This window comes from Natator depressus, chromosome 14 (genome assembly GCF_965152275.1).
Source record: "Natator depressus isolate rNatDep1 chromosome 14, rNatDep2.hap1, whole genome shotgun sequence".
In the NCBI taxonomy this organism is placed as follows: domain Eukaryota; kingdom Metazoa; phylum Chordata; order Testudines; family Cheloniidae; genus Natator; species Natator depressus.
In genome coordinates, this window is record NC_134247.1 from 7,824,624 (window position 1) to 7,837,320 (window position 12,697).

Below are 12,697 nucleotides of genomic sequence, written 5' to 3' on the forward strand. Positions count from 1 at the left end.
AGAATTGGCTTTTGTTCTGGATGAAAATGTATCTGACGTCTAGGTGGATACAATCCATTCAATCCTAATATAAATAGAGAGTAGCACTGATGTCATTGGAGGTATTCTGGGTTTATTCCAGTATGAATGAAGTCAGGATGATGCGGGATATTTGATTGAAGATGCTGTCCTCATTGGTGCCTGCAAGCTATTATTTCTAGAGCTACCATGTGGCCCCAGTTAGTATGAAATTTGACATTTGCCTGATGAGAAAAAATATTAATATTCAATGCAGAAAGCAACATCTGCACCATATCCCAGGAGACATCAGTGCCTGGAGTAAGGCAGTAGTTCTCTGACGTGGCTGGAGAACTTTGCGTAGGATGATGTGAATATTCAATAATGTTTGCTGGAGATCAGCGATGGTGATAGATTCCAACCTTGTGAAATTAAAGAGCATTTGAAGAGAAAAGGGTGTGGCAGAGGACAAGAAGTTCCAGCTTCCCAAACTACTACTGAGCCTCTTGCTATTTATGGCCGCAAAAGTTGCACACTCAAGACACCAAATAGGTCACTTCAGATATGTGGCGCTCTAGCCACGCTGCATGCTAAGACTATTATGGAAAACTATTAATATAAGTATCATAGCAATGCCTAGTTAGTGCCATTAGCGGGAGCTGAGGGGGGTGGAGGAGAACGCTTTAACTATTTAGGTTCCAAGCAAAGAAAGAGGATAGAGCTTATGGAAGGATACCAAAGGAGAAACTGCAAAGGGAAATAAGACTAGACAATGTCGTACAGTGGATGAGGTTAGTGAAAGCAGAAACTCTTAAGAATGGTGAGCAAAATGCATGTCCTTCCCCCATAGACAATGCATGATAAATAAGGACTCTGGTACTATGACACGGTGAGCTGCCTCATGGGTTGGAGGGCTTAGGGCTAAGCCAACCCTGATTACAGCATAAGCCCCACCTGAGAGGAATCAGGTGATTCCAGTACAAAAGGAGCCGGAAGTTGCAGCGACGTGAAGAAGTCCAGAAACCTGTAGCTAGGTCCATAGACATTGCTGGGAGCCAGGAGTCTCCTGCAGTGCCAGAATCAGTGAGGGGGGCTCAAGAAGCAGGAGAGAGTGAGGAAAACGCTTCAGGAGCAAAGCCTGGAAAATACCCTGTGCAAGCTGGTGAGAGACTGCAAAGGCCCAGCTGGAAAGACTGTGGAAAACGACAAACTCCCGGCAGGAGGGGCTGGGAATCAGAAAGACAGACAGTCCCTCAAGACTGTGCCCAGCTGTTTGGGTGGGTCTGTGTCCAGCTGAAACTGGGATGAAGACTGAGAGTTGATCTTCTATTTTTGGATTATCAGGAGAGAGTCACTGAACTGGGGCTGGGGCCTAGAGGGTCAGTATGTATCTGGGGACTCAATAAATTGGACCCTAAAAGGGGATTGTTTGAACGACCTTTGAACTGAGTTCTTAAAGGGCCATGAAGAGGAGGAAAGAGGCAAAAGTGCTGTAGAGGGGCCTCTGGCCACAAGGGGGTGTTTGGAAGGTGGCCCCCAGCTGTGTTCCAGGTACTCAGCACTCTAGGGAGAGAAGAGAATTACTAAGCAGAGCTAAGGTTAATTGGGGGGATCAAGGTGGTTGTACTGAGCATGTGGAGTGACTGGATAACCTGAGAAGTGTTCCTAGAATTGAATATGCCATTGCCAGACTTGTAGGAAATGGAGGCAGCTAAGAACATAACCCTGTTTAAAAACAGACCATAATCCTCCTCTGCCAGCATCAGCTAATTTGAAGCTGTGTAGGTCTAAAGAAGATCACAGCTGCAGCTTGGATGTGGAGCAAAACCACCCTGCAGCATATTTCAAGGGCTATAAAAGGGCTTTTAAAAGGGCTATATTTAAATAAAAAGAAAGCAGGAGCAGGACTCAGCGGACACTGGTAGTTATTCAGCTTGTATCAGCGAGAGGGAGACATTGCACTGAGCATTAGAAAGGATCCATCGGGCGGCGGGGTCTTATCACTGCAGAAGATAAGAAAATCAGAGACCGGAAAAGGCGATTTATTTATCCCACCAGACAACAGGAGATGGTTGAAAAGAAGAGCCCAAAGAGTTTGTTAGAGCTGACAACTGCTGAGGAAAACAGTGGAGGCAAATTCAGTGCATTAATGCTGACATTTTAAAACAAGGATTTCCTTTTCGGAGAAGCACAATAAGAGTACGGAGAAGGCACAGAGCCAGATTCTGATCTCAGGTTACCTCGGAGTAAACCCAGATCTGCTCCAGTGTCAGTGAGAGCAGAATATGGCCTATAGACTCTAATTAAGCAGGTAATTCCTTACTATTAAAAAATTAGATGAATTATCAGAGTTATGGAAAGAGAGACAGAGACAGGAGATGAAACCATCAGAGGTAGAGGTTATCCAGGCTCTGAGGAGACTTCAATGACTGTAGAGAGGAAGAGGAGCCAGAACTGACTCAAAACCCTTTGAAAGAAGGCACAAAATCAACTTGCTGCCTGGAGTCAGCAGAGGGCTTGATGATTACAGTCAGAGTGCAGAAGGCTAGATGCAAAGGATTAGTTAGCACTGTACTTGTGAAGAGAGGGGAGGGTGAGTACATGAGAATTTTAGGACAAGGACATGCTGGACAGAGACAATGAATTTTCCTTCTCTCAGATGTGATGAAATATTAAATAGACACAAGGGTAGCTTATGAGAAAAAATGATTGTGTCCCCCCAGTGAAGAGAACAAAAGACCTCTAGCTTATGATCGCTGACACGGTGCTTTTCTAACAGCCAATGTGAGGTTAAAGTTATCCTTGTCATGATGTCAAAGGTTCAGGTTGTGATGAGAGCAGCAGGTGACGCCACCGCCTTACTCTTCATTCATAGAAAAATATACTTAGAAGTTGTAATACCATCTTTTTTTCTAAAGATCTTTTCATTACACGTTAGGGCACATGCTGTTTGCTGGACAGAGCATCAAGGAGAGAGCATCAGTGAGCCCCTAAATCGTGATGGGCCACATTGTGCTGACAATCTGAGAGGTACCTGACCCCATAAGTCATTCATTCCAATGAGCAGCAAGAGACTATTCAACACGAGTAGCAGAGTCCTTATAGAAGAATCTGGCCCCATGTTAGATTTTTGGGAAACGGGAATGGATTAGAATTAATCCAACGTCCAAGTCCAAGTGTGAGGTTCTATTACATAAGGAAACAACTCCTGGATCTTGCAATACCTGTGATACCATTGTTCCCCCTTTTCCCCCCACCCACTTCCACTACAGAATATTGCCCCAGTTCAGCGCTTAAGTGGGTTCCTCAATTGTGGCCGCTATTACAAAAGATGTGACTTAAGGCTCTGTGCATCAAGAGTGCAATTCATAAAACTGACCTTTAAGATGAAGCAAATGCAAACCAGGATGTGGCCAAACTGTCAGGACTCACAAGGGTGTCATGCAGCATCTGCCTCAGCCACTGTCAGTGACTTTCAGAAGGAAGCTGGACTTTGGGTCTTTGAGCATCACAAAGATTGTTCAACTACCAAACAGCTTTCAAAGCCGAAAGACCCAATAAATGTGTATTTTACCTCCCAAGGTTTCTTTCTCCACTAGCTTCCCCCTCCCTGACAATGAAGCCAGTGTGAGATGGCCAGTTCACACCTGGCATGTTCTGCACACCACCTGCATCTGTTAGGGCATGATTTCCTTTATAATGACAGCATTAAACATCTTTTGGCAAAGGCTCACAAAATCTGTACTTGTTTGAGGCACCTAAATAAAAGCCCATGAAATTCTTTGAGAACAGCAGGAGATAAACAATCGACCTATGGACAAATTAATGTAGAAAGTGACAAGCCAAGAAAATTCTATTTCTTTATAAGCAGAGTGGGCAGCTGGAAATAGCAAAACCCCAGACGTGAACATAAGGAACACGTAACAGGTTCTGAACCGGAATGTCTTAGGAGCATCAAGTCCCTTCTGAACTGGCCATTTGATAGTTTGCTTATGGCTTGGGTAAAACCTAGCTGAAACTGAGGGATGTAACTACCACCCTTAATTTAAGAAGCCATTAAACTCCTTTATGGAACCAGCTGAAATAATGGGAATCTTTACCCAAAATATAGGCACGTGTGTGAGGCCGCTCAGGTATCCAAACTGCATGGGAAGAGGGATTTCACGGGGTTTTATTTGATGGAGCTGTATATGTCTGTGAGAGAAGCAGGAGAAAAGACTAAAGAAGCAGACTCAGAAGCAGCAAGGAAGCATCAGACACAGTCACAGAAGTAATGGTAGCATGACCCTGAGAAAATGCTAAGAGAGTGAATCTGAGCTAGGTGCTGTCTGGAAAGGTGGCATAGAAATTGTTTCCTACTGTTTAATTCCTGTTGCATTCAGGGAAACAAGACTTTGTATATGCTTTGTAAATATACAGGATTGCATCAAAGAAATACTTGGCTCCACCATCAATTTCTCTTCCTAACGAGAAGAAACCACAAGACCCTGAATAATGGCAAATCATTCAAGTCAAAAAGGGGTAGCAGAAGAGAAAGGGGAAAGAGAAAAAAAGTAAATTTTGTGGATCTTATTCTGCACTGTGGTTTCTGCTGGTGAAACTGTACTGAGGTTGGTATAGTTTTGCCAGTGTAAAACCAGAGTAATGAATGCAGAGCACAGCCAGGCTCACCAATTCTAAACTTTGCAGAGAGAGTCAGCAATTTCTGATGTACACAATCTCCTTAGTTTGCAAGCCACGCTGCAAAATATTTCAGAACTTACCAGGCATGAGAACGATGTAAGAAATAAAAAAATTAAAAAAAAATGTAACAATTGCCATTCTCCCCAGATATGGTCTAGCTATCCTGGGTGTCTCTCTGTTACTGGATGTAGTTTTTACTTTCCTCAAATTAGAAATGCAAAAGTATTTTATTTAAAAAATAATAATAAAAATGTGTGGCTATTGGTTAGATGGACATTGTGCTCCTGTAGCTTTTCAGTTATAATTGCTACCCTTCTTTTCCTGTTGTTTGCAATGTTACCCTCGAATCAACCCTCTCTTGACTGATGATTTCAGAAGATGTGCCTATTAAACAGTCAGGTTTTAGCTGTAAAATTTGGCTGTTGGTCAGCCCTGGAAATTGCCGTCTATGGTTTAATCTCAGAACCGATACAGCAAGGGGAACAACAGGGCAGCCTTCGTCCATTGCCCATCCCTGTGCAAATTACGGTCCTTGTGCCTGGAGTGCAGCCTCTCCCTGAAATAAACCCAACTCTCGACCCACCTTCAGATCCCGCCTCAAGATCCATTTCTGGGGTGATACCTGTAAGAAATCAGACAATTGGGTGATAGCTAGGATGTGCCACTGTTTTTTAATATTTACCTAAAAATAAATGATATTTAAGTTGAAAATGAAGGCTGCTTTGGTAAAAGCAAATTGTGCATCGGCTCTTTGATGTCATCACATTTTCTGGTTTTTGTTACCCTTTGTACAGGTGTAGGATAGAATATGGGCTAATTAAAGCAAATGAGCAAGCAACATAGCCGGAGCACATTGCATTTGTTCTGTGACTACACAAAACACATTGTTGTGAAGCAGTTAGCATTGCTACACACATATCACACCTGACTCAAACCCCAGTAAAGGCAAAGCTAAACCACCTGAGAGTGCATGCCCTGTTCTCCTCCATCCACAGGCACACACTTTGCTAGTGTCACAGCTAGGGTCTGCTACACATCATGCACTGCAGCCTTAGCTCTTCCCCACTCAACTGTCCCCTCTCCAAACTCCCCTCACTTTACACCTCCTCATCTATTGTTGGGAGTGGACTACATCCACCCTGATCGCATTGACCCTGTTAACTCTGGTTCTCCACTTGTGAGGTAACTCCCTTCTTTTCATGTGCCAGTATATTATGTCTGCATCTGTAATTTTCACTCCATGCATCTGAAGAACTGGGGTTTTTACCCACGAAAGCTTATGCCCAAATAAATCTGTTAGTCTTTAAGGTGCCACCGGACTCCTTGTTGTTTTTGTGGATACAGACTAACACAGCTACCCCCTGATAGTTCACTTTACACTATTACTTGTAGAGATTTGAGGCACAACATACTACAGCATGGTTGATGTAGGATAGTGTTGGGTTGGCACTGCAGGGGGTAGCTTGCTCAAAGTGTGTGATAGAAAACTGGCATCCTTGGAGAGGACAATAACGATTTTTGTCTGAGGTGTCTAAATTGATGCTTAACTTGGTAATCTCATCAATAAGGGAAAATGGGGAGGCTGAAGGAGGACCCTACAAATGGAGCAGCACCCCTGCAGTGCAAGCACAGAATCTTAATGAAGAGGGATGGGGGACCAGCCAGAACCATCTCTCCTCCCGCTGCTATGAACATCTCCTTCTCTAAACACGTGCTTGGAGCAGAAAGGCACAAAAGTGCTATTGACACAAAAACCCTGCACTAAATGCCCTCTGCTGTAATGGTGCCAGCCTCTTGCATGGTGGAAGTTTACGTTAAATGACAACAAAACACTAACACAATGGAACCATCCCCTGGGGTATAGTTTCCGGGATTGGGGGGGAGGAAGGGAGGTAGCAAAAGCATGGACAGCCTTGACTAGTACTCTCAAATATTTAAGGACTCCACCTTCCAGTATTGCGCTGGAAATGCTTTTATAAATCATTAGGGAATGTTATTACTGACAAGAACAGAGCATGGTGAATGACTAGGATGATTAAAGGTAATCCAGATAAGGCTGTGGGTGCTGCAACACATGGTCAAGAAAATACAGGGAGGAAAAGAATCCTTGAAACCCGAATTCCAATGGCAGCAAAGCAGCACCATCTTTATCCCTGGTGCCCAGGATTTTGGGAAAGTTCAGATCTAGGTCAGAAGATAACTGGTCAGTCTAGTCTCTCTTATGGGCCTGAATTGGAAGCTTGAATCTGTATGCCCTTCCTTCCTTTGGAAAGTTCAGATCTGGAACTGAACATCACTGCTCAGGCATGCCTTTAACTAGAAAACCCAGAACAATACCAGTGCCATGATTGCTAAGCTAGTCAAATACTCAGTTTGAAAGAGATGGATAACTGTATGACTGTCATAAAAATAAAGGGAATGGTAACCACCTTTCTGTATACGGTGCTATAAAATCCCTCCTGGACAGAGGCAGAACCCTTTCACCTGTAAAAGAAGCTAAGATAGCCTCGCTGGCACCTGACCAAAATGACCAATGAGGAGACAAGATACTTTCAAAGCTGGGGGGGCGGGGGACGACAAAGGGTCTGGCTGTCTGTGTGATGCTTTTGCCAGGAACAGATCGGGAATACAGTCTCAGAAACTTCTGTTAAGTTAGTAAGTAATCTAGCTAGAAATGCATTAGATTTCCTTTTGTTGAAAGGCTGGTAAAATACGCTGTGCTGAATGGAATGTATATTCCTGTTTTTGTAACTTAAGGTTTTTCCTAGAGGGATTCTCTATGTTTTGAATCTGATTACCCTGTAAGGTATTTACCATCCTGATTTTACAGAGGTGATTCTTTTATCTTTTCTTTAATTAAAATTCTTCTTTTAAGAACCTGATTGATTTTTCATTGTTCTTAAGATCCAAGGGTTTGGGTCGGCGTTCACCTGTAAAAATTGGTGAGGATTTTTATCAAGCCTTTCCCAGGAAAGGGGGCTTGGGGGATATTTTGGGGGAAGACGTCTCCAAGTGGGCTCTTTCCCTGTTCTTTGTTTAACACGCTTGGTGGTGGCAGCATACAGTTCAAGGACAAGGCAAAGTTTGTACCTTGGGGAAGTTTTTAACCTAAGCTGGTAAAAATAAGCTTAGGGGGTCTTTCATGCAGGTCCCCACATCTGTCCCCACTCTGTACTCTAGGGTACAGATATTAGACATTGTACTGGAATCCTCTGTCTTCTTCTACATTTCACAGCTTTTGTACTTTCTGTAGGCCATTACCACTTGTTGTGGGAAGTGCTTCATGTTTTGTTCAAACTCAGTTTTGGTAGAGGCCTTAGTTACTTTATTTTTGTTTTAATTGGTTCAAGCAAAGAGAAGACTCTGCAGCTGTGCTAATAAGCAAAGAGATGCTCTTATGCTCACCACAATTTCCTGGCTGACCATTTTTCTACAGCCTCCACGTGAACTGCTCTGAATTTTGCACCAGTCTGATTTCAAAGTTTAGTCCTATGAAAAAATATTCGTTGCATTTTTTGGGTCAGTTCTGCCACAAACTTTGTTACTGTAGCCTACTGCAGTTTATGTGGCCAAAAAACAACAACAATTTGGGTGATAACCAATATATCACGGGAGTTCTTGACAGTGAGGTTGAGCCATGCAGAGATTTTTGTAAGCTCCCACTGAGCTTACAAAATGTATCTAGCCTGTTGCTGTTACTACCCATCAAATACCAGATGTTAGACAAGAGTCGGAACCCAAACCCTTGATCTGAACTGCAACAAACTTATTGGGAGAGAAGTTTTGGAATCCAGACTTTGATTCAGTTTCAAATGTCACAGCTGCCTATTCCTTCTATAAGTTGCCAAAGGGAAACCCCAGATCCCAACACCCGTGAAAGTTGGAAGGGGATTTGAAATCTAGATGTATTCTAGAAATGTCTGACTTGTGTAGCTTCATCATGTGTACCTACCTGTTTGTATTCTTTCATGTGAATTTATTGGGACAGGAATAGCATGGGTAGCAGCAGTGCAATATTTCCCCATCTTACCCTATCAATGTGTTAAACCCCTACATGAAAGGAAGCCCCTCTAAGGATGAGATCAAAGTCCAAGTCTTGATATCCATCCAGTTCTTGGCTTCTCTGTTCACACTACCAAAAATGGCCTCATCTGAAAAATCAGGATTTGTTATCGAGACACTGGTCTTTCAGGAACAAAACTGAGATCACCAGGTGGCTGCACATAAGCTAAAAAAACAGCTGACAGATTATAACAATTTGGGCTGCGTTTGACTTCCTTACTGAGCGGTGAACAGCTCCATAACTCATTGTGAATCTCCTGAATTACATAGTCCGCCATACAGCTGTTGCCATTAAAAAGCCAGCATTTATGAATACTTACCACATAAGACTCTCTGTGATACTAGAGTTATTTCCTGTTTGCAACAAGGGGCAATGCTTCATTAACTGTGTCGGGAGTCACAACGTTTGGAAAACGTTGACTTAAAACAAAACATTCCTCTCCTACACTTCGTTTTTAAAAAAATGAATGGGAGGAAAAATTATGTCTGAATATGGAAATTGGCATCCGGACACAGCCAAGCGTCTCAAAGAAATAACCACCCCAATTTCAGATGCTCAGAGAGTATGTTGTGTTGAGAAAGAGTCACTTTCATTTAATGAACTGCTGTAAAAATAAGCTTTTGAGATGGTTAAAAACTATATTTTGGACAGATTGCCTCATTTAAGAGCCATAAAAGAGCAGCAAACCAGCCTAGAGCGAACAAAGGGCAGTACTGCAAAATATGCTTAGCAGATATTAATTCGCAACTGAACTGCTGTGACTCATCTTGCAGACAATTCAGGTGAGTCATTTACACACACAGGATGAGCTACTTAGCTGTTGTTTAGAGCCATTGAAATGAATTATAGAGAATATTCCTGAGCAGTTATCACAAATAAAGTAGCCGTGCCACTTTATCCTGGGAATGAATTCAACGAACTGAGTAGTAGCAAGACCTGCAGTTGAGAGCCAAAGAGCACAGCAGAAATCCCCTGGCTGAGTCATTCTTTTCTAGAAAATCCTTATTATGAGTAAAATAAATCCACAGCCATATCCTAGAACAGGGGTGGGCAAACTTTTTGGCCCAAGGGCCACATCGGGGTTGCAAAACTGTATGGAGGGCCGGGTAGGGAAGGCTGTGCCTCCCCAAACAGCCTGGCCCCCACCCCCTATTCGTCCCCTCCTACTTCCCGCCCCCTGACTGCCCCCCTCAGAATCCCCAACCCATCCAACCCCCCCCGCACTTTGTCCCCTGATTGCCGCCCGGCACCCTCTGCCCCTTATCCAACCCCCTGGCCCCAACCCCCTTACCATGCCGCTCAGAGCAGCAAGTCTGGCAGCCACACCGCCCAGCCGGAGCCAGACATGCTGCCGCGCAGCCCCGCCGGAGCACGCAGCCCCACCACCCAGAGTGCTGCCCACACGGCAGCATGACTGCGGGGAAGGGGGGACAGCAGGGGAGGGGCCAGGGCCTAGCCTCCCCATCCGGGAGCTCAGGGGCCGGGCAGGATGGTCCCGCGGGCCGGATGTGGGCCGCAGTTTGCCCACCCCTGTCCTAGAAAATGCAGCTGTGCTCCTGCTAAAATGGTATATGATGATTTTCAAATCTTTGTTTGTACAACACCAAACCCTTCTGTGCAGTAGATAACTCACCTTGGATGAATTTTATTCCCTAGTGTGAGAGCACTGGTTAATGAATAATAGAAACACAAAGACTGATCTGCACCTTTGGGCCTTGCTCCTGCACTTTGTGGATGGATCCCTGGGTCCACATGAAGCTCACTGTGAGACTGGTGTCTAGATTATCTTGTTGATGTGAGGAAATTGAAGACCAAACGCTACAGGAGAATAAATGCCTCACGAGGGGGGGAAAATGGAGCAGAACTAGCAGATGACCATTTATAAAGGTCCTTTTTCTGTGTGTGTGTTTCAATGTCTTGTTTGATTTGTTCTTGTTTAGGAATCTACAAAGGACATTGCTTCCGAATCAACCATTTCCCTGAGGACAATGACTATGACCATGACAGCTCAGAATACCTTCTCCGTAAGTGTCAAAATAACATGCCTCCTTAACAAGGATAAGCAGTAGGGACAGGTGAGCTTGTTGGGGTAGCTAGATACAAACCTTCCTTAACTGAGAACCCAAGGTTTCTTCATCCATAGAGATTGCGCCACACTGCAAAGATCCAAAGAACCCCAGACTTTGGAGATGTCTGAAATCTGAGCCTTGATCCAATCCAAATACTGCAAGTGGCCCCAGACCATATAATGGCCCAAACCATAACCCTGGGAAATCTCAATACTCACATCACATTGATGTTAATAAAAGTGACATTTGGGAGTGGGAGACCAGGGACTTTGGCTCCAAACACACCCCAAATTGCAATGGTGTAGCTTGGACCAATCTCTATAACAGATGAGTCAAAAATGGGCATGATTGTGAGTTCTCTAAGTCACATCAGTCCAGCTCTATTTTTTCAATATCAAAGCCAGGGGTATTTGGGACCAGGGGCCCATTTCATCCAAATCTCAAACTCTGGAGGGGTGGCGGCGATATGCGGGTTTATGTGTACAGGGAGAGAAAGGTGGGTAAATAGTTCCAGGTTCAGCCCTGCTAATCCGTGTGGAAAAAATTCTCATTTGAAAAGTATACTTTGTGGTCAGGTCACTGCACTCTCACTCCTCCTCCTTCTCTTCCCCTTCCCCACACCCCCGAGATACTTTTGAGAGAGTAAAGTTGTCTGGTCAAATGCAAGGTCATGGCAGCTCATTATAGGTCACAGGGTAGCAAGGGAGCAGTTCCCTGCTCAGTTATCTCAAAGCACATGGAGTTCAGTATCTGGACATCACTGAGCCCACAGTAATCCATGGAAAGTTGCTTGGTAGGAACCACTCCCCTGCCTAAAGCCCAGACTTTTAAAAGGTAGTTAGACAACTAATTCCCATTGATATTTCAATACCTTTGAGGCTCTGGGTCTAAGTCCCTTTTGAAAATGGGAGTTAGGGGCTTAAGTCATTTAGGCACTTTTGAAAAATGTACCCCAGTCTTATCTTTGTGTAAAGTTATTTGCGACTCAGACCTTTGGAAAGTTTAAGCCATTTGGTTGTGAGATCTGGCACTTGCAAAGACATTACAGTAATAAGGGCCATATGGAGGCCTAGCTAGATAAACAGAAGTAGATATTTTTCCATTATTTAGAATAAGGATCAGACCATCTGTGGCATCTTTGCCACATCCCCAACTCTTATCCAGAATTTCAATATAATTCACCACATATTTTTCTCAATTTCTTGGCATTAAAAAAAATTGGGCTCACCTTTTAAGTCCTCATCAATCTGCAGTTAAGACAGGGCTGCAGGAAGGGAGGCCCCGTTTATGTGTTGAATTGTTCAGGTGAAGGGCATCAAAAAGCCACAGCAGAAGGATCGCATTAAGCTCAGAAGGTTCACAGGATTTTTCAGGATTCAGAGGGTGGTTAAACGATGTACAGCCTGCTTCACTGATACCAGTGTACTGTAAACAGGCAAAAGACAAACGAAAAGGTTTCACATTGTTAGTAGTATGGGACATTAATCCAAAGCCCGCTGAAGTCAACAGACTGACTGATTGATTTCTGTGGGCTTTAAATCAGACGTGTGTGTGTGTGTGTGTGTGTGTGTGTGTGTGTGTGTGTGTGTGTGTGTGTGTGTGTGTGTGTGTGTGTGTGTGTGTGTGTGTTTAAAAACCCATGTACCATCAAGAGATTTATATACACTTCAATTTTCCTATTTACCATTGAGACGTCCCACTAAATAAACAAATGACAGATGCCATAACTGCTCACATGTGCACAGAAGACTTGTACTCAATCTTTTGTGGTAAAAGTAACCCCACTAGGTATAGGTTTTAAAAAAGTTCCTCACACAGGCCTGCACAGAGACTTAAACTACAGATGACTGAACACAGCACAGCATGGTAAGAAGTTGACAGGCGT

General features: G+C 43.8%; 1 protein-coding gene across 1 annotated transcript in view; it reads left to right on the top strand.

Annotated features, from left to right (window-relative positions):
* Positions 1–12,697, top strand: part of CACNG4 (calcium voltage-gated channel auxiliary subunit gamma 4) — a 61,482-nt gene that overhangs the window by 32,379 nt on the left and 16,406 nt on the right. Inside the window, exon 2 of the mRNA XM_074971006.1 lies at positions 10,684–10,767. Coding sequence (XP_074827107.1) covers positions 10,684–10,767 — 84 coding nt within the window. The remainder of the gene's footprint in view (positions 1–10,683; positions 10,768–12,697) is intronic.